This window comes from Amblyraja radiata, chromosome 12, assembly GCF_010909765.2.
Source record: "Amblyraja radiata isolate CabotCenter1 chromosome 12, sAmbRad1.1.pri, whole genome shotgun sequence".
Taxonomy (NCBI): Eukaryota; Metazoa; Chordata; class Chondrichthyes; order Rajiformes; family Rajidae; genus Amblyraja; species Amblyraja radiata.
The window spans coordinates 32,400,357-32,414,694 of record NC_045967.1 but is presented as its reverse complement, the minus strand read 5'-3'; the positions used below and the strand labels follow the sequence as shown (position 1 = coordinate 32,414,694).

The window sequence follows — 14,338 nt, the reverse complement described above, 5'->3', positions numbered from 1 at the left end:
TGAGGGCCTGAGCTATTGGGGACATTGGGCAAGCTCAGGCTTTACTCCTGCAGGAGAGATCCTACAAAGATGTATAAAACCATGAGGGAATAGATAGGGTGAATGCACAGGGTCTTTTACCCAGGTTAGAGGAATCAAGAACCAGAGGACATAGGCTTAAGGTGAGAGGGGAAAGATTTAATAGGAACCTGTGGGGCGTCATTTTTACTCAATAGCATCAGGCATACCTGGACACACCAACAAGCAACATTCACCTATCAATTTTTCATTCAGGACCTTGGCCAAACATTCCCATATTACAATTAAATTATTCCAATTATAATATTACATTTATCACTGCTAAACATCTATATTTTTTCAAAATACCATCCATTCACATGTGGCGGAAATACTTCACCCTCAGTAACAAGCAGTACAGGAGCACCTCAAGGCTGCGTGCAGAGCCCCCTGCTCTACTCACTCTATATGCATGACAGTGTAGATGGACATAGTGCGAACTTCATCATCAAGTTTGCCAACGACACCACCGTTGTTGGACGAATTACAGATGATGATGAGTCAGAATATAAAAGTGTGATCGACCAATTGACCAAATGGTGCCAGCACAACAACCTGGCTCTCAAGTTGTCCTACAACTTTAGGCTGTGCACGCCATACGCAAGAAGAACCTGGCTCTCAATATCTGTAAAACCAAGGAACTGATTGTGTACTTTGGAAGAGGAAGGATGAGGACCCACAATCCTGCTTATATCAATAGAACAATGGTGAAGAGAGTCAAAAACTTCAAATTCCTGGGCGTGCATATTTCCGAAGATCTTTCCTGGACCCAGCACACTGATGCAATTATAAAGAAAGCACATCAGCGCCTCTACTTCCTGGGAAGATTACGGTGATTCGGTATGTCAAAGAGGATTCTCCTGAACTGCTTGAGGTGCACACTAGAGAGCATACTGACTGGTTGCATCGTGGCCTGGTTCAGCAACTTGAACGTCCAGGAGCGGAAAAGACTGCAAAAAGTTATGACCAATGTCGAGTACATCACCGGCTCTGACATACCCACCATCAAAGGGATTTATCGGAGTCGCTGCCTTAAAAGGCAGCGAACATCATCAGAGACCCATATCATCCTGGCCACACAGTCATTTCACCACTGCCACCAGGAAGAAGGTACAGGAGCCGGAATAATGTAACATCCAGGTTCAGGAACAGCGTCTTCCCTTCAGCCATCAGGCTATTAAATACGACAACAAATAAGCTCTGAACTACAACAGACTATTATTATTATTGCACTATAATTGTTTGTTTTTTGAGTATGGGTCCATGTGTATATATACACACACACACTGAACTTTTTCCTCTCTCGTTTCTGTACTATGTTTACATATTCTGTTGTGCTGCAGCAAATAAGAATTCCATTGTTCTATCTGGGACATGTGACAATAAAACACTCTTGACATCAACTGCTACTGCTTGGATTTATAAATTGTTATTATGGCTTTAAACTCAATCAACCAACTGTTGTATCGGTGAGTTTACACCGGCGCTCCAATATACTATGCAAACTAATACATTTACATCTATTTTTAGGATTCGGTGAGTTGGAGGAAATTTATCTGGTAAAAAGGAATCGTGTGCACATCTCCATATATTGTACAAGAACAAAATTGCTTACAAATTTCCATTCAAACACTCAACATTCTAGGATCTACAAAAATTATCTGGAAATCAAAATGGATGTATTACTTTAAATTCTGCTAAAATATGTTTGCCCCGCTAAAAAGACACTCTAGATTTTCCGTGTTCTGTACCTATACAATTAAACTAATGCATAAAAGTCAGATAGACGTCAAATAATTCTAAACAGTTTCCCAGTTTCTAAACAGAACTGCAAAGCAAAAATCACACTCAAGACTGTTTAAATAAAGCAATCCAGCAATGCTCTTGAACACATTGAAGCCGGAACTGGACACAAGTATTTAAAGTTTCTAAAATGCCTATTGTTTATGAGTAATACTGATCACAATGATTTTCAATTGCAATGTTGAATCAGATGCAAGGACTGATCCACAAGATGTTTAGTGCATACGAGTCTTGGAATCAACTTCAAAGCTGGTCATCTTCTAAATAATTACTAATGCAGGAATGTAACCTCTACTACTGTATGATTTTTTTTGGAAACACTTCAAGAATTTTAAATGTGTTTGTTAGCAATCTTCAAAATAGAAGAGAAACCTGGCCTTTTTTCAGTCAATATAATTTTCTGTTGATTTCTATCTCGATCTTGAAGTTAACAAACCATGTTATATTTGTGGCATTTACGGCTTTCAACATCTCAAACAAATGAAGGAGGTCTGAAGAAAGGGGCTCGACCCAAAATGTCACCCATTCCTCCTCTCCAGAGATGCTGCCTGACCCGCTGAGTTACTCTGGCATTTTGTGTCTATCTTCGGTTTAAACCAGCATCTGCAGTTCCTTCCTACACAAATGAATTTTAAGTGGTGGAATTTTTACATTGATGATGGGCATCTCCATGCAAACACTTTTGAAATCGTGCAAGGAAAGATCAGAAAAATTGAAGACTTTGACAACACTATTTAAATATAGCACATTGCCGTAAAAAACAAATTATAAAGAACTTTAATAAATCTCTCTGGCAGTGACAACAGGTGATTTAGACCATACCTATCCTTTTCCAGGAACTTTCAAAGGACAGGAATTTCCAAAAGTTAAGCGAAGGAAGCTGTTTATAGATAATAAGCGATCTGGCAAGTGGGAGGCTATTAAAAATGAGATTGAGTTCTGGGCCAGCACATTCCCATTAGTAAATGGCGAAGGCAAGGCTGGCAGGAGTAGGAAATCCTGAATGTCAAGAGATAGAGGCTCTGGTCAAGGAGTATGTTGGGTGTAGGCAGCTGGGTTCAAGTGAAGAATACAGAAAGGTGTATAATAAGTACACTTAAAAGGGAAATCAGGAGGGCAAAATGGTACGCAAGAATGCAGGAAGATAAGATAATACAAAGAGATCCTACCCTTAATATATTTCAGAGGTGGAGTGTACAAGATGGTGCAGGAAACAAAGTGACTTGTGTACTACCTCAGTGTGATCTACTATATTACCCTTGTACTAAAGTATGATTGTGCCTAATGTATAACAAGATTGTCACTGAATTATATGCAAAGAATTTCACGGTACCCAAGTACATGTGACAAAAGTACCATTGGACATAGGATAGAGATTTCAGAAACCCACGGTCATTTCCTCGATATACAGAAAGGGCTGTGTTGCTGAGTGTCTGTGTTCAACGGGTTCTAGTCGTCGATGATTCACAAGTTTGTTAGGTTGTGCACACAGATTTCATTGACAAAATCCTGGCGAACTTCGCATTTAAATCTTTAAAAAAAATTAAATTGATTTAAATATTGTAGTAAATTGATTGATTTAAAATCTTTAGGGGGAACAAATTGCTTAACAACCCAAAATGTTAAGATTTAGTTGCAATCTCTGGTGGCTAATTATGTTTGATAAAATTTTCATGTAGATATGGGTATAATGTGCTTAAAATAACGTTCCATCAGATGTCATTACAGACCCTCGATTCATGCAAAATATTTTCAACTAATGGTTGGTCATAAAAAAACAACTTTGTAATCTTTAAGAAGGAACTGCAGATGCTGGAAAATCGAAGGTAGACAAAAATGCTGGAGAGACTGAGCAGGTGAGGCAGCATCTACGGAGCAAATAGTAAATAGGCAACGTTTCGGGTTGAGACTCTTTTTCATGCTGAAGAGAGGGTGGGGGAGGAGCAGGAAGAAGAAAAGAAGATGCGGAGACAGTGGGTTGAGGGAGAGCTGAGAAGGGGAGGAGAAAGTAGGGACTACCTGAAATCAGTGAAGTCAATGTTCATACCGCTGGGGTGTAAACTGCCCAAGCGAAATATGAGGTGCTGCTCCTCCAATTTACGGTGGTCCTCACTCTGGCCATGGAGGAGGCCCAGGGCAGAAAGGTCGGATTCGGAATGGGAGGGAGAGTTGAAGTGCTTAGCCACCGGGAGATCAGGTAGGTTAATGCGAATCGAGCCGAGGTGTTGGGCGAAGTGTTCGCCAAGCCTACGCTTGGTCTCACCGATGTAGAGCAGCTGACACCTAAAGCAGCGGATGCAATAGATGAGGTTGGTGGAGGTGCAGGTGAACCTCTGCCGCACCTGGAAAGACTGCTTGGGTCCTTGAATGTAGTCAAGGGGGGAGGTAAAGCGACAAGTGTAGCATTTCCTGCGGTTGCAAGGGAAAGTGCCAGGAGAGGGGGTGGTTTGGGTGGGAAGGGACGAATTGACCAGGGAGTTATGGAGGGAGCAGTCTCTGTGGAAAGCAGACAGGAGGAGGTGGGAAGATGTGGCCAGTGGTGGGATCTTGTTGGAGGTGGCGAAAATGTCAGAGGATTATTTGTTGTATGTGACGGCTGATAGGGTGGAAGGTGAGGACAAGGGTGACTCTGCCCTTGTTACGAGTGGGGGGGGAAGGGTAGTGAGAGCAGAGTTACAGGGTATAGAAGAGACCCTGGTGAGAGCCTCATCTATGGTAGAAGAGGGGAACCCTCGTTCCCTGAAGAATGAGGACAGCTCCGGTGCCCCGGTGTGGAACACCTCATCCTGGGTGTAGATGCGGCATAGACTGAGGAATTGGGAGTAGGAGATGGAGAAGTGTAGTCCAGATAGCCATGGGAGTCAGTGGGTTTATAGTGGATGTTAGTTAGTAGTCTATCACCTGCGATGGAGATAGTGAGGTCTAGAAATGGTAGGGAAATGTCGGAAATGGCCCAGGTGTATTTGCGTGACGGATGGAAGTTAGTGGTGAAATGGATGGTCAGTGAGTTGTGTGTGGGTGCAGGGGATAGCACCAATGCAGTCGTCCATGTAGCGGAGGTAGAGTTTAGGGATAGGGTACTCCTCGAACAAAGATTGTTCGACGTACCCTACAAAGAGGCAGGCATAGCTTGGGCCCATGCGCGTGCCCATAGCTATGCCTTGTATTTGGAGGAAATGGGAGGAGTCAGGTTGTTAAGGGTAAGGACCAGCTCCACTAGGCGGAGGAGAGTATCAGTAGATGGGGATTGGTTGGTTCTGCGGTCGAGGAAGAAACGGAGAGCTTTAAGACCCTCCTGGTGGGAGATGGAGGTGTAGAGTGAGTGGACATCCATGGTGAAGATGAGGGAATGTAATCTTGAACATTTTAACCCAAGAAAGAAAATTCAACAAGAATGTTGAAATCGAATAAAACTAATGCCACGTCAGGGTAGTGCTACCCTAATCGAGGTGTAACAGTATGCTTTGGTGCCCGACTCAAGGGGCGGAAAACCCGGGGGGCCAGAGGGGACACGTCCCCCCCCATGTTTTGAGAGGTAGGCGACATCCCCGCCAGGTTAACCTACCTGGGTTTGTGGGAAATATGGCCAGCGCGGAGAAGAGCAGCGCTGGTATCCTGTCAGTCCAGACAGGGTTGTAGTTAACCCAGTGAGAATAGCAGTTGAGCTGCATTTAGCGCTGGATTGAGCCTCCGAAGCCTCGCAAGCGCGTGAGTGTGTGCATGCACGCGCGGTCGCCAAAAAATTGTGTCCCCCGTCCCCTCCATGTTTTGATATTCAGTTCCGTTCTTGCCCGACTCTAAACACTTGCTGCTATTTCTCAGGTACAAGCAGCATCTGTGCAAGACATACAGAATCTGCATACTTGTATGTACAACATAATTTGCTGTATGACACGTACAAGCATATTCAATGCCGACAACATTGCTAAAGAATGTCACCGGGTTGCACATGATCAAGTAGAATTGTTCACGTCGACAATTTATATCTTGGCAGAGGACAGCTGTGAAAAAGCTACGTAGGAAAAAAAATTTGGAACATTACGTATCCATAAAGGAAGTGTATTCAGAGCAGAGTGACACAAGGGAGAAGATGCAGTTTCATTTGCATAACAATGTTTCTTAAATTACAAGGGCTACAGTTCAAAAATGCTTAATTGGTTGTAAAGTGCTTTGGGACATGCCGAGGTCATGAAAAACACTACATAAATGCAAGATTCTCATTCTTCAACTGGTGGCAAAAGGTGGAAATGAACAGGAACAGTTGAATTGGACAGCTTCGCATAATTTTTTGTTCTATATCACATGACCTTCAAATGGGCCGAGTAAAAATGAGCAGCCAATAATAATAATAATAATAATAATCAGTGAATTGTTAATTTTTAGTCAATTTCTACAAAGGAATCATTCTTTGTTGACCATTATAGCTGTGTGAACTACTTCACAATTCAATTAACCAGTTCAGCATAGCAAATTACGCAGATGCCTTTCTTTAAATCAGCTGCAGGAACAGAATCAGAATCACATTGAAGAACAAATATCACACCGGAGTGATTTTTGCAACATTTTAATCACTTTTGTTTACATCATCATTAAACATGGAGGATTTTCACAGGTTATTGCACAGTATATGTTTTTGATATTGTACACATTAGTCATGGAAAATATTACCTTGATCTGCAAAACATCTGCTGTTCCATCACATATAATTACAGGCCCATTTGATTTTCCACTGAGAAAATTGTTTGCACCTGCCACTGCTTTCTAAAGTATATTCATAACATTAGCACTTAATTTTTTCCAGTAAACAATTTTTCAGAATGTTGAATGGTTTGTGTATTTCTTGTCAAAATAAATATTTTCTACCATTTATCACGAAAGGGTAGGACAATTTTTTTTGGGGACAGTCGTATCATTACAAGTGTTCCAGAAAGGCAAGCCACAGCTTAGATTTTATGCTTTGTTTTTGTAATTTTGGCACATTTTAAGCAAATTTATTACAGCACTTGATCCCTCTCATCTTATTCTGATAAGACAACAAATTGCATTCAATTAGTGTGAACATAGTTCAATATTCATCATTGGGAATTGGTATGATGGTGTCTACCAGGGAAGCGAGAACTGAAGAAACAGTAACAGCAGGTAAATATTTGTCAGGAGTGTTTAAAAAAAAAAAAAGGTTAGGTAACTTAAAGGCTGCCTAATTGATTTTGAAACTCAAGTTACAGTTTGCATGTAGTTGCGTGTAAAGGCTGCACTCTATTTCCTGGTTGCTTCAATATTATTTGGGGTGAACATCTATTTCCCTAAATATATTATTCTGCATCTTTGGGTATCTCTGTTTCATTAATGCTATTTTTCAATGTTTGAGTGTCAGGGCTAGAGGTTTCAGATTCTCTGTCCATTTTATTAATGGCTGATACTTCACTGACTTTTTCCTTTTTATCTTGGCCATGTTCTGCAGTATCTGCATCTACATTTTCCTCTCTTTCAACATTTAGAGTTTCTGAAGGTGCGCCAAAGCCAGCATTTTCAGTTCTTGCACCATCACCATCGTAAATAATATCTTCAGGGTTTGGTGCAGCAGGACAGAACTCTTCCCCCGGGCAGATTTGATGAAAGATAGCTTCTGCCTGGGAAAAAAATAGCAAGATTGCATTGTGAACAATGGATGCTGAACAAAACCACTATTCCTTAACTATTTACACAGCAGGATTAGCTCAGCCCATACAGATTCCATCAAAATTAAAATAAAATCTTAATATATTATGACAATTTCCTTAACAGGAGCACAAGCAATCCTTGGGAGAGTGCATTACCAGAAAACCATCTGCATCATGATTTTCTGTAACCAGGAGCAGTCATGTGCAAAGGCGTCAAGAAACACAAGGTAAAAAAATAAAATTTACTTTAATTTGCTTCGTGATTTTTATGCATCTCAGATTTTGAGAGCAATTTTCAAATTCTACAAGGGCAAATTTCTATTACATGATCAGCCATATGTTGGGGTCCCCTTGACGTCCTTTAGTTCTTTAAAACTATCTAATGTATGACCATGGATCCAAACTGGTCCCTTCATTCATTATGTTCAAGGTCCAGAGTCAGTTCTCGTTTCCCACAGAACCCCCAAAAACCCCCAATTTGCTGCAATTTACAATTTACCACTTTCTTTCCCCACCATCAAAATAAAATGTAGTTATTGTTTTTACTTCGCCAAAAGTCATTGCACTCCACAACTCTGAAGTGCGATTTCAAAACTCCACAGATTTTTGTTAATTCCAAAAGTTCCTTCTGATTTCCAAACTGATTTTCAAATATCATGGTCAATAGCTTGGAAGTTTCACTGCAACTAACTAAAACAAATTAATCTTGCAGTAAGAACATGACTAACTTTTACAAACCAAATGCAAACAAGTAATGAGAATGTTTCTCTACAATTTAAAAAACATTTCTGATATCCAAAAGAGGTTTGAAACAATGTTTGTAGGCTTTAAACAATTTAAAATATTGTTTTGCTCAGTAATAAGAGTTCAAGCCTTAGACCAGAAATTAGCACAAAAATTAATGGTTTCACTGCACTGTGGAAGTGCAACCTTGTCAGAGATGTTATCTCCAGAACATTAATTGCACTACTACGACTGTATGTACGTATATGTATTTATTGCTCATTATTCTATGTTCGCTCTTCTGGGGAGATGCTAACTGCATTTCGTTGTCTCTGTACTGTACACTGCACAATGATAATAAAGAGTGAACCTGAATCTGAATCTGAATAATGTAATATGCATGACTTTGTTTAGGTGGGTGACAGTGGAAAACAACACCAAAGCTCTTTTCATGTACTGTTCAGTGTTCACCAATAACAAAAAAGACTAATCAATTTGTCAAACTTTAATCAAATACAAACTCACTGCTACAGATGCAAACTCACTGCTATTAGTCATTTCCTCAATACTTGTGGTAACACTTTAGAAAACTAATTCTAAAACCCCATGACAGAAAATAGAACAAACAGATTGCAAGTTCTTTATTTTAAATATATTTATATCACTGTACCTGTTCAACAGACTGTTCAAATCCAAGTGCAGCACTAGGTCCAGAACAGACGTAAACATTACTGGGAAGGCCTTCATATGCATTTCTGTCAACTGCAGATGAATCTCTTACGTTGAAAAATAAAGCCCACAGCACTTTAGGTTTCTCTCCTTCACATTCGTGTGAATCTACACAAAAAAAGGTAAATCATGTTTTCAGTTAAATGGGCTCAAATGTACAAGTAGAATGTAAACACAAAAGTACTGAATATCAAAAAGTATTTGCCAGATGAGAGAAAATGTCCGGAAGTGGCGGCGCTGTGAAACAGCTGCGGCTCGCCTGCAGTCTGTCTGTTTTTATTTTTTTGTGTTTTTTTTTGTCTTGTTCAGTTAAACTTTTGGTTATTGGGTGGTGTTATATGTGGGGGAGGGGGTGACACAGGGCTTTCTGTCTCTCCTTTCGGGGGAATGTGACTTTCTTGTCGTATCCCCCTTCTCTTCCCCCGTCTGAGCTGAGGCCTAATGGCGGAGCTGGCGGCCTCCAACCTGCGACCGACCTCGATGATCCGGAGGTAGTGCCAGCCAGGACTTACCAACGCGAGGCTGGCCGTCTTCGAGCTGCGGCGACGTTCGGGCAGCGGCACGACTCGGCGCTCCGGTGAGGGTGGACAGCGCGGGGCTGAGACACTCCTGTGAGGGCGGCCCGGCTCCCAGCTGGAAGGCGCTCCCGTGTGGGCGGCCCGGCTCCCGGCTGGAAGGTGCTCCCGTGTGGGCAGCCCGGCTCCCGGCTGGAAGGCGCTCCCGTGTGGGTGGCCCGGCTCCCGGCTGGAAGGTGCTCCCGTGAGGGCGGCCCGGTGCGGGGCTGAGACGTTGCCGTGTGGGCGGCCTGGTGCGGGGCTGAGACGCTCCCGTGGGGGCGGCCCGGTGCGGGGCTGAGACGCTCCCGTGAGGGCGGCCCGGTGCGGGGCGGAGACGGTGCTCCGGTGGCTGAGGCGGCGGCGACCTGAATCCGGGGCTCGGCCGCGGGCCAGTGGATGATATCGCCGGGAGCTCGCGGGTCACAGGTTGATGCCTGTTTTCCGGAGCTCCGGTGGCAACAACTGCGTCCGCTGGACTGGAGGGCGGCAGCTTCGACCACCCCCGGGCCGCGGAGCTTGAACCGCGGGACTGACTTACCATCGCCCGGTGGGGTATCGCCTCAGCGCAGAGGGAGAAGAGGAGGGAAGAGACAGCAACCCTAAGACTTTTGCCTCCATCACAGTGAGGAGGTGCTTGGTGAACTCACTGTGGTGGATGTTAATTTGTGTTTATTGTGTGTTGTTTATTATTACATGTATGGCTGCAGGCAACGATATTTCGTTCAGACCGAAAGGTCTGAATGACAAATAAAGGATTCAATTCGATTCAATTCAATGTAAAATCCTCAATCCCTCTCTCAGCTGCTGCCATTTGGCCAAGAGAGAATTATCAAATTATCAGTGCTCCTTTGAGTCTGGTGTGGCCTAGTCACGTTTGGAAATAAATGGCAAATCAATGCTACAATTGCTCAATTTAACTTTGGGACCGTATCAAATAACAGCCAGGTTGAGACACAGAAAATGTTGTGCTGGGGTTGAGGGAAAAACAAAAGCAGGATAATGGCTGAACACATTAGCTGAGGAATTAAAGACAGTTCAACTCAGGAGTCACTGACATGAACAAGGGGGTTATACATGCAGTCTAGATTACCAGGAAATCATAATTTCCTCAATGATCACGTCAAGAGGGAAAATTCAGCCAGCTGAGCTGGTAAAGTTACTGGCTTAGGAAAACATGGGCATGTGTATGAATGGAGTGGGAGACCCATGTAGCAGCAGGAGGTAAATAAACTGGAACAAAGTTTGGTAAGATTACCAACAATTGGTAAATTAGTCATAAGGGTCAATGCAGAGGAGAATCATACAGTGAGTGTTAGTGTTCATGGGGAGGGTGCATGCCAAGCAGATAGTAAAAGGTCTCGATCAGAAGGAGGAACAAAGTACATGAGCAGTTACTACAAACTGGAGTAAAGGACAACTAAAAGGAAAAAGAATATGGCGAGTAGGGAAATTCAAGCCATCTACAAGATCAGCCTTTCATATGTTGTTTAATTTTTTTGATGCGCTCTTGAAAAACAAAATCAAGCTTTATATGTGGGTGCTGATTGTTGCTGACAGATTTACAAATAAAACCACCCTGCTGAACACAATTCAATTTCCTCCCAGTAACACCAGTTAACAACTATTTTTCCACATTCTTATTTAGGAGACCTTGAGTAAAGAGACTGCAGGTTGAGGTAATAAGTAATTAGGGGATAGCAGCCAGATTATTTTTCCCCCCAAAAGAAGTTCAGCGTTAATTAGGAACAAGCAGGGGACGAATTGATTTTTCATGTTTAACTGCAGATGCTGGAAAAATCGAAGGTAGACAAAAATGCTGGAGAAACTCAGCGGGTGAGGCAGCATCTATGGAGAGAAGGAATAGGTGACGTTCCGAGTCGAGACCCTTCTTCAGACTGATGTGGCGGTTGGGGAAGAAGAAAGGAAGAGGTGGAGAGTGGGCTGTGGGAGAGCTGGGGAGGGGAAGGAGAGAGAAAGCAAGGACTACCTGAAATTGGAGAAGTCGATGTTCATACCGCTGGGGTGTAAACTACCCAAGCAAAATATGAGGTGCTGCTCCTCCAATTTGCGGTGGGACGCACTCTGGCCATGGAGGAGGCCCAGGACAGAAAGGTCGGATTCGGAATGGGAGGGGGAGTTGAAGTGCTGAACCACAGGGAGATCATGTTAGTAAAGCGAGCTGTGCGGAGGTGTTGGGCGAAGCGATCGCCAAGCCTGCTGTTTTCTTACATTTGTCTTCTGTGTACAACTTAGGCCTAAAGTGTTTGCTCACATTTAGTCAAAAGAGTAAAACTTGTGGCCATTGATCCATTTACTTAAATTTCATACATGTTCCACCTCATATCAATTTACATTTCGTACATCAGTGGCTTTATCACTTTTTCCCTTCCAGCTTCCACCCGGAGAGTAAAGGCATTATTATAAAGTGACGCACACGGTTCAGAAATGCACAGCATTTTACTTGTTTGCCTTTTTACCGCCAAATAAACCAGCTCCTTTCCAGGTGCCTTTGTCATTTTGACCTGCCATGGCCTACCGCTCACCTGATCTGGTGATTCGTCCTCAACAGCTCTAATAGAATCTGCGCTGACATTTTAATTAAAATACTGCCACTGCCACGCAGACTGCAATCACAACTGGATGATAAAAGGGGCCATGTAAAACTCGTCCGTGCAGTATTTTGGAGCAGAACTGCACCTGATGCTTCTTGTTATTGTCCCTGGCATGTGAACAAAAGGATTTCAATAATGCTTAAAGCAATGCAAATGATAGTGAAGCTATTCTTTGAAAATTGTCTAGAAGTTTTATATTGCAGAAGAGCAACATTAGAAAGATTATCACGCATCACTATCTTACACAACATTTAGGCATTCGCTGAAGTTCTTCAGTACAAGTAAACCCAAATTACCACCCAAGTTAAAATCTCAACAGCTTCTTGCCTTTATCGCCGGTGACAAAGGTAATTTTCAAAGGAACAGCTCAAAATGTCCCAGAATCTGCCTGCAGGAGAGTCAGAAGAACAGATGTTCCTCATGATCTAACGATTATAGACAGTGATACATGCTTTAAAATAGAACAGCACATTTCCCCAACTGATAAAATACTGTTGCAAATTAAAAAAAAACATACAATGATATATCACGGAAGGTAGTCAATCAGTTTATTGAACCCATGCTCACTCTTTCAAATTACTATCCAATTTGTTACACAATCCTGCTTTTTCACCTATGCACAGGCAGTCTCTTTTTTACTAAAAATGTCTTTAAAACTAAATACCAAACTGATGCATGGAATTTAAAATACTCAAAAGATGAGGCTGTCCTTCAGGTTCAAAGATTTTGAATTAAAATAAATTCAAAAAAATCCTTAAAATGGTTTTGTCAGGATGACAAAATAATTATTCTGGAAATACTTATTTCAGGCCGGAAATTAACACGAGTCAGCAACAACACATGTTGGTGGAAGAAGCCAATTTGGATGATAGACTGGGTTGCATTCATAACACATTGCAATTATTTTGTGTTCCTGAGCAGAGCAGTAGCTGTGCCCCGATTGTGATGCATCTGGATAGAATACTTTCTATAATGCTGCATCTCTAGAAATGGTTAACGGTCATTAGACTTGCTGAATTTCCTTCGCCTTCTTAGGAAGCAGAGGCATTGGTGTGTTTTCTTGGCGTGGACTCCACGTGTTTCTTGAATTAATATGTTGTGTTTCTGTCATTAATATGACAGGCAGCCAATCTGCTTATACCCTTGTGGCAAAACTAACGTCAAATACTTGTTCATAGCTTCGAATCTCAAAACATCAATGATGTAATGACAAATATTGTTCAATAAAACACATATGCCGCCAACTAGACAAAAATAAGAGGATTTCCTATTAAAACAAAATGATGCCATCTGGCCATTGGTCTTTTGCAACTGAAACATTTTCAATATTTGATCCCACCTAGTTTTGAAAGACAATTCTAATACCTAACTGGTACTAAAGTATTGATAATTTTATCGTTAGGTCCACCACAAACACCAATTGGATATCCCATTGTCCTCGACTTATTTCATTTATTTCCTTCGGGTTGAACACATTGGTCAAGAGCTTCTTGGAAACAATTGTAGCCCCCCAGTATGGCATAAGGGCCAATCTATCAACCACTGTTTTAACAATATTCAAGACTCCCTTCTGATCACCTGCTAAGGCACAGTTTGAGTGCCTCAAAAACCGCTATCTTAAGAATTTAAATTTCACCTGATTTGTCTTGCGTTGATTACTTAGATTCTTGGCCAAGAGGAAACATCCATTTTGGCTAGACCCCTCAACATCCTGCTTATTTCAATTCAGTCCTCTTATTCTTCAAAAGTGCAGTAGATAGCCTATAGGGCAACATGCTCAGTCCAAATGTTACTCTTGTAAATAATCTCTGAACTGCTTCCAATACATTTACATACTTTCTTGATTGAGACCAATATCATACATGCTTCAGGTGTGGTCTTGAAGTCCTTATCTTACTGAAGCACAACTTTGCTAGTTTTGTATTCAATTTCCCAACAGATCAATAATCAATTAGTTTTCTTAATTACTTGCATCATCTGCCAACTAGTCATTTGAAAATCATACCTTAGGACATCTAGATTGCTTTACACCTCATATTTCTGGAACCTTCAATCAGCTAGAGAACAATTCCCCCCCCCCCCCCCCCCCCCGGCCAAAATGGCCAATTTCACACTTTCACCAATCTGACTGACTTTGCCAGACTATTGTTCTTTGTAGTCTCATGAGCTCTTCACAACATTTTGCTCTTTATTATCT

At 42.0% G+C, this 14,338-nt stretch overlaps 1 protein-coding gene across 1 annotated transcript in view; it reads right to left on the bottom strand.

Annotated features, from left to right (window-relative positions):
- Positions 1-6,408: 6,408 nt before the first annotated feature.
- The window catches only part of chm (CHM Rab escort protein), an 85,494-nt gene continuing 77,564 nt past the window's right edge, over positions 6,409-14,338 (bottom strand). The window contains exons 14-15 of the mRNA XM_033030398.1: positions 8,914-9,080; positions 6,409-7,490 (exon numbers count right to left, since the gene is read on the bottom strand). Of these exons, the coding sequence (XP_032886289.1) occupies positions 7,173-7,490; positions 8,914-9,080 (485 nt within the window). The 3' untranslated portion in view covers positions 6,409-7,172. The remainder of the gene's footprint in view (positions 7,491-8,913; positions 9,081-14,338) is intronic.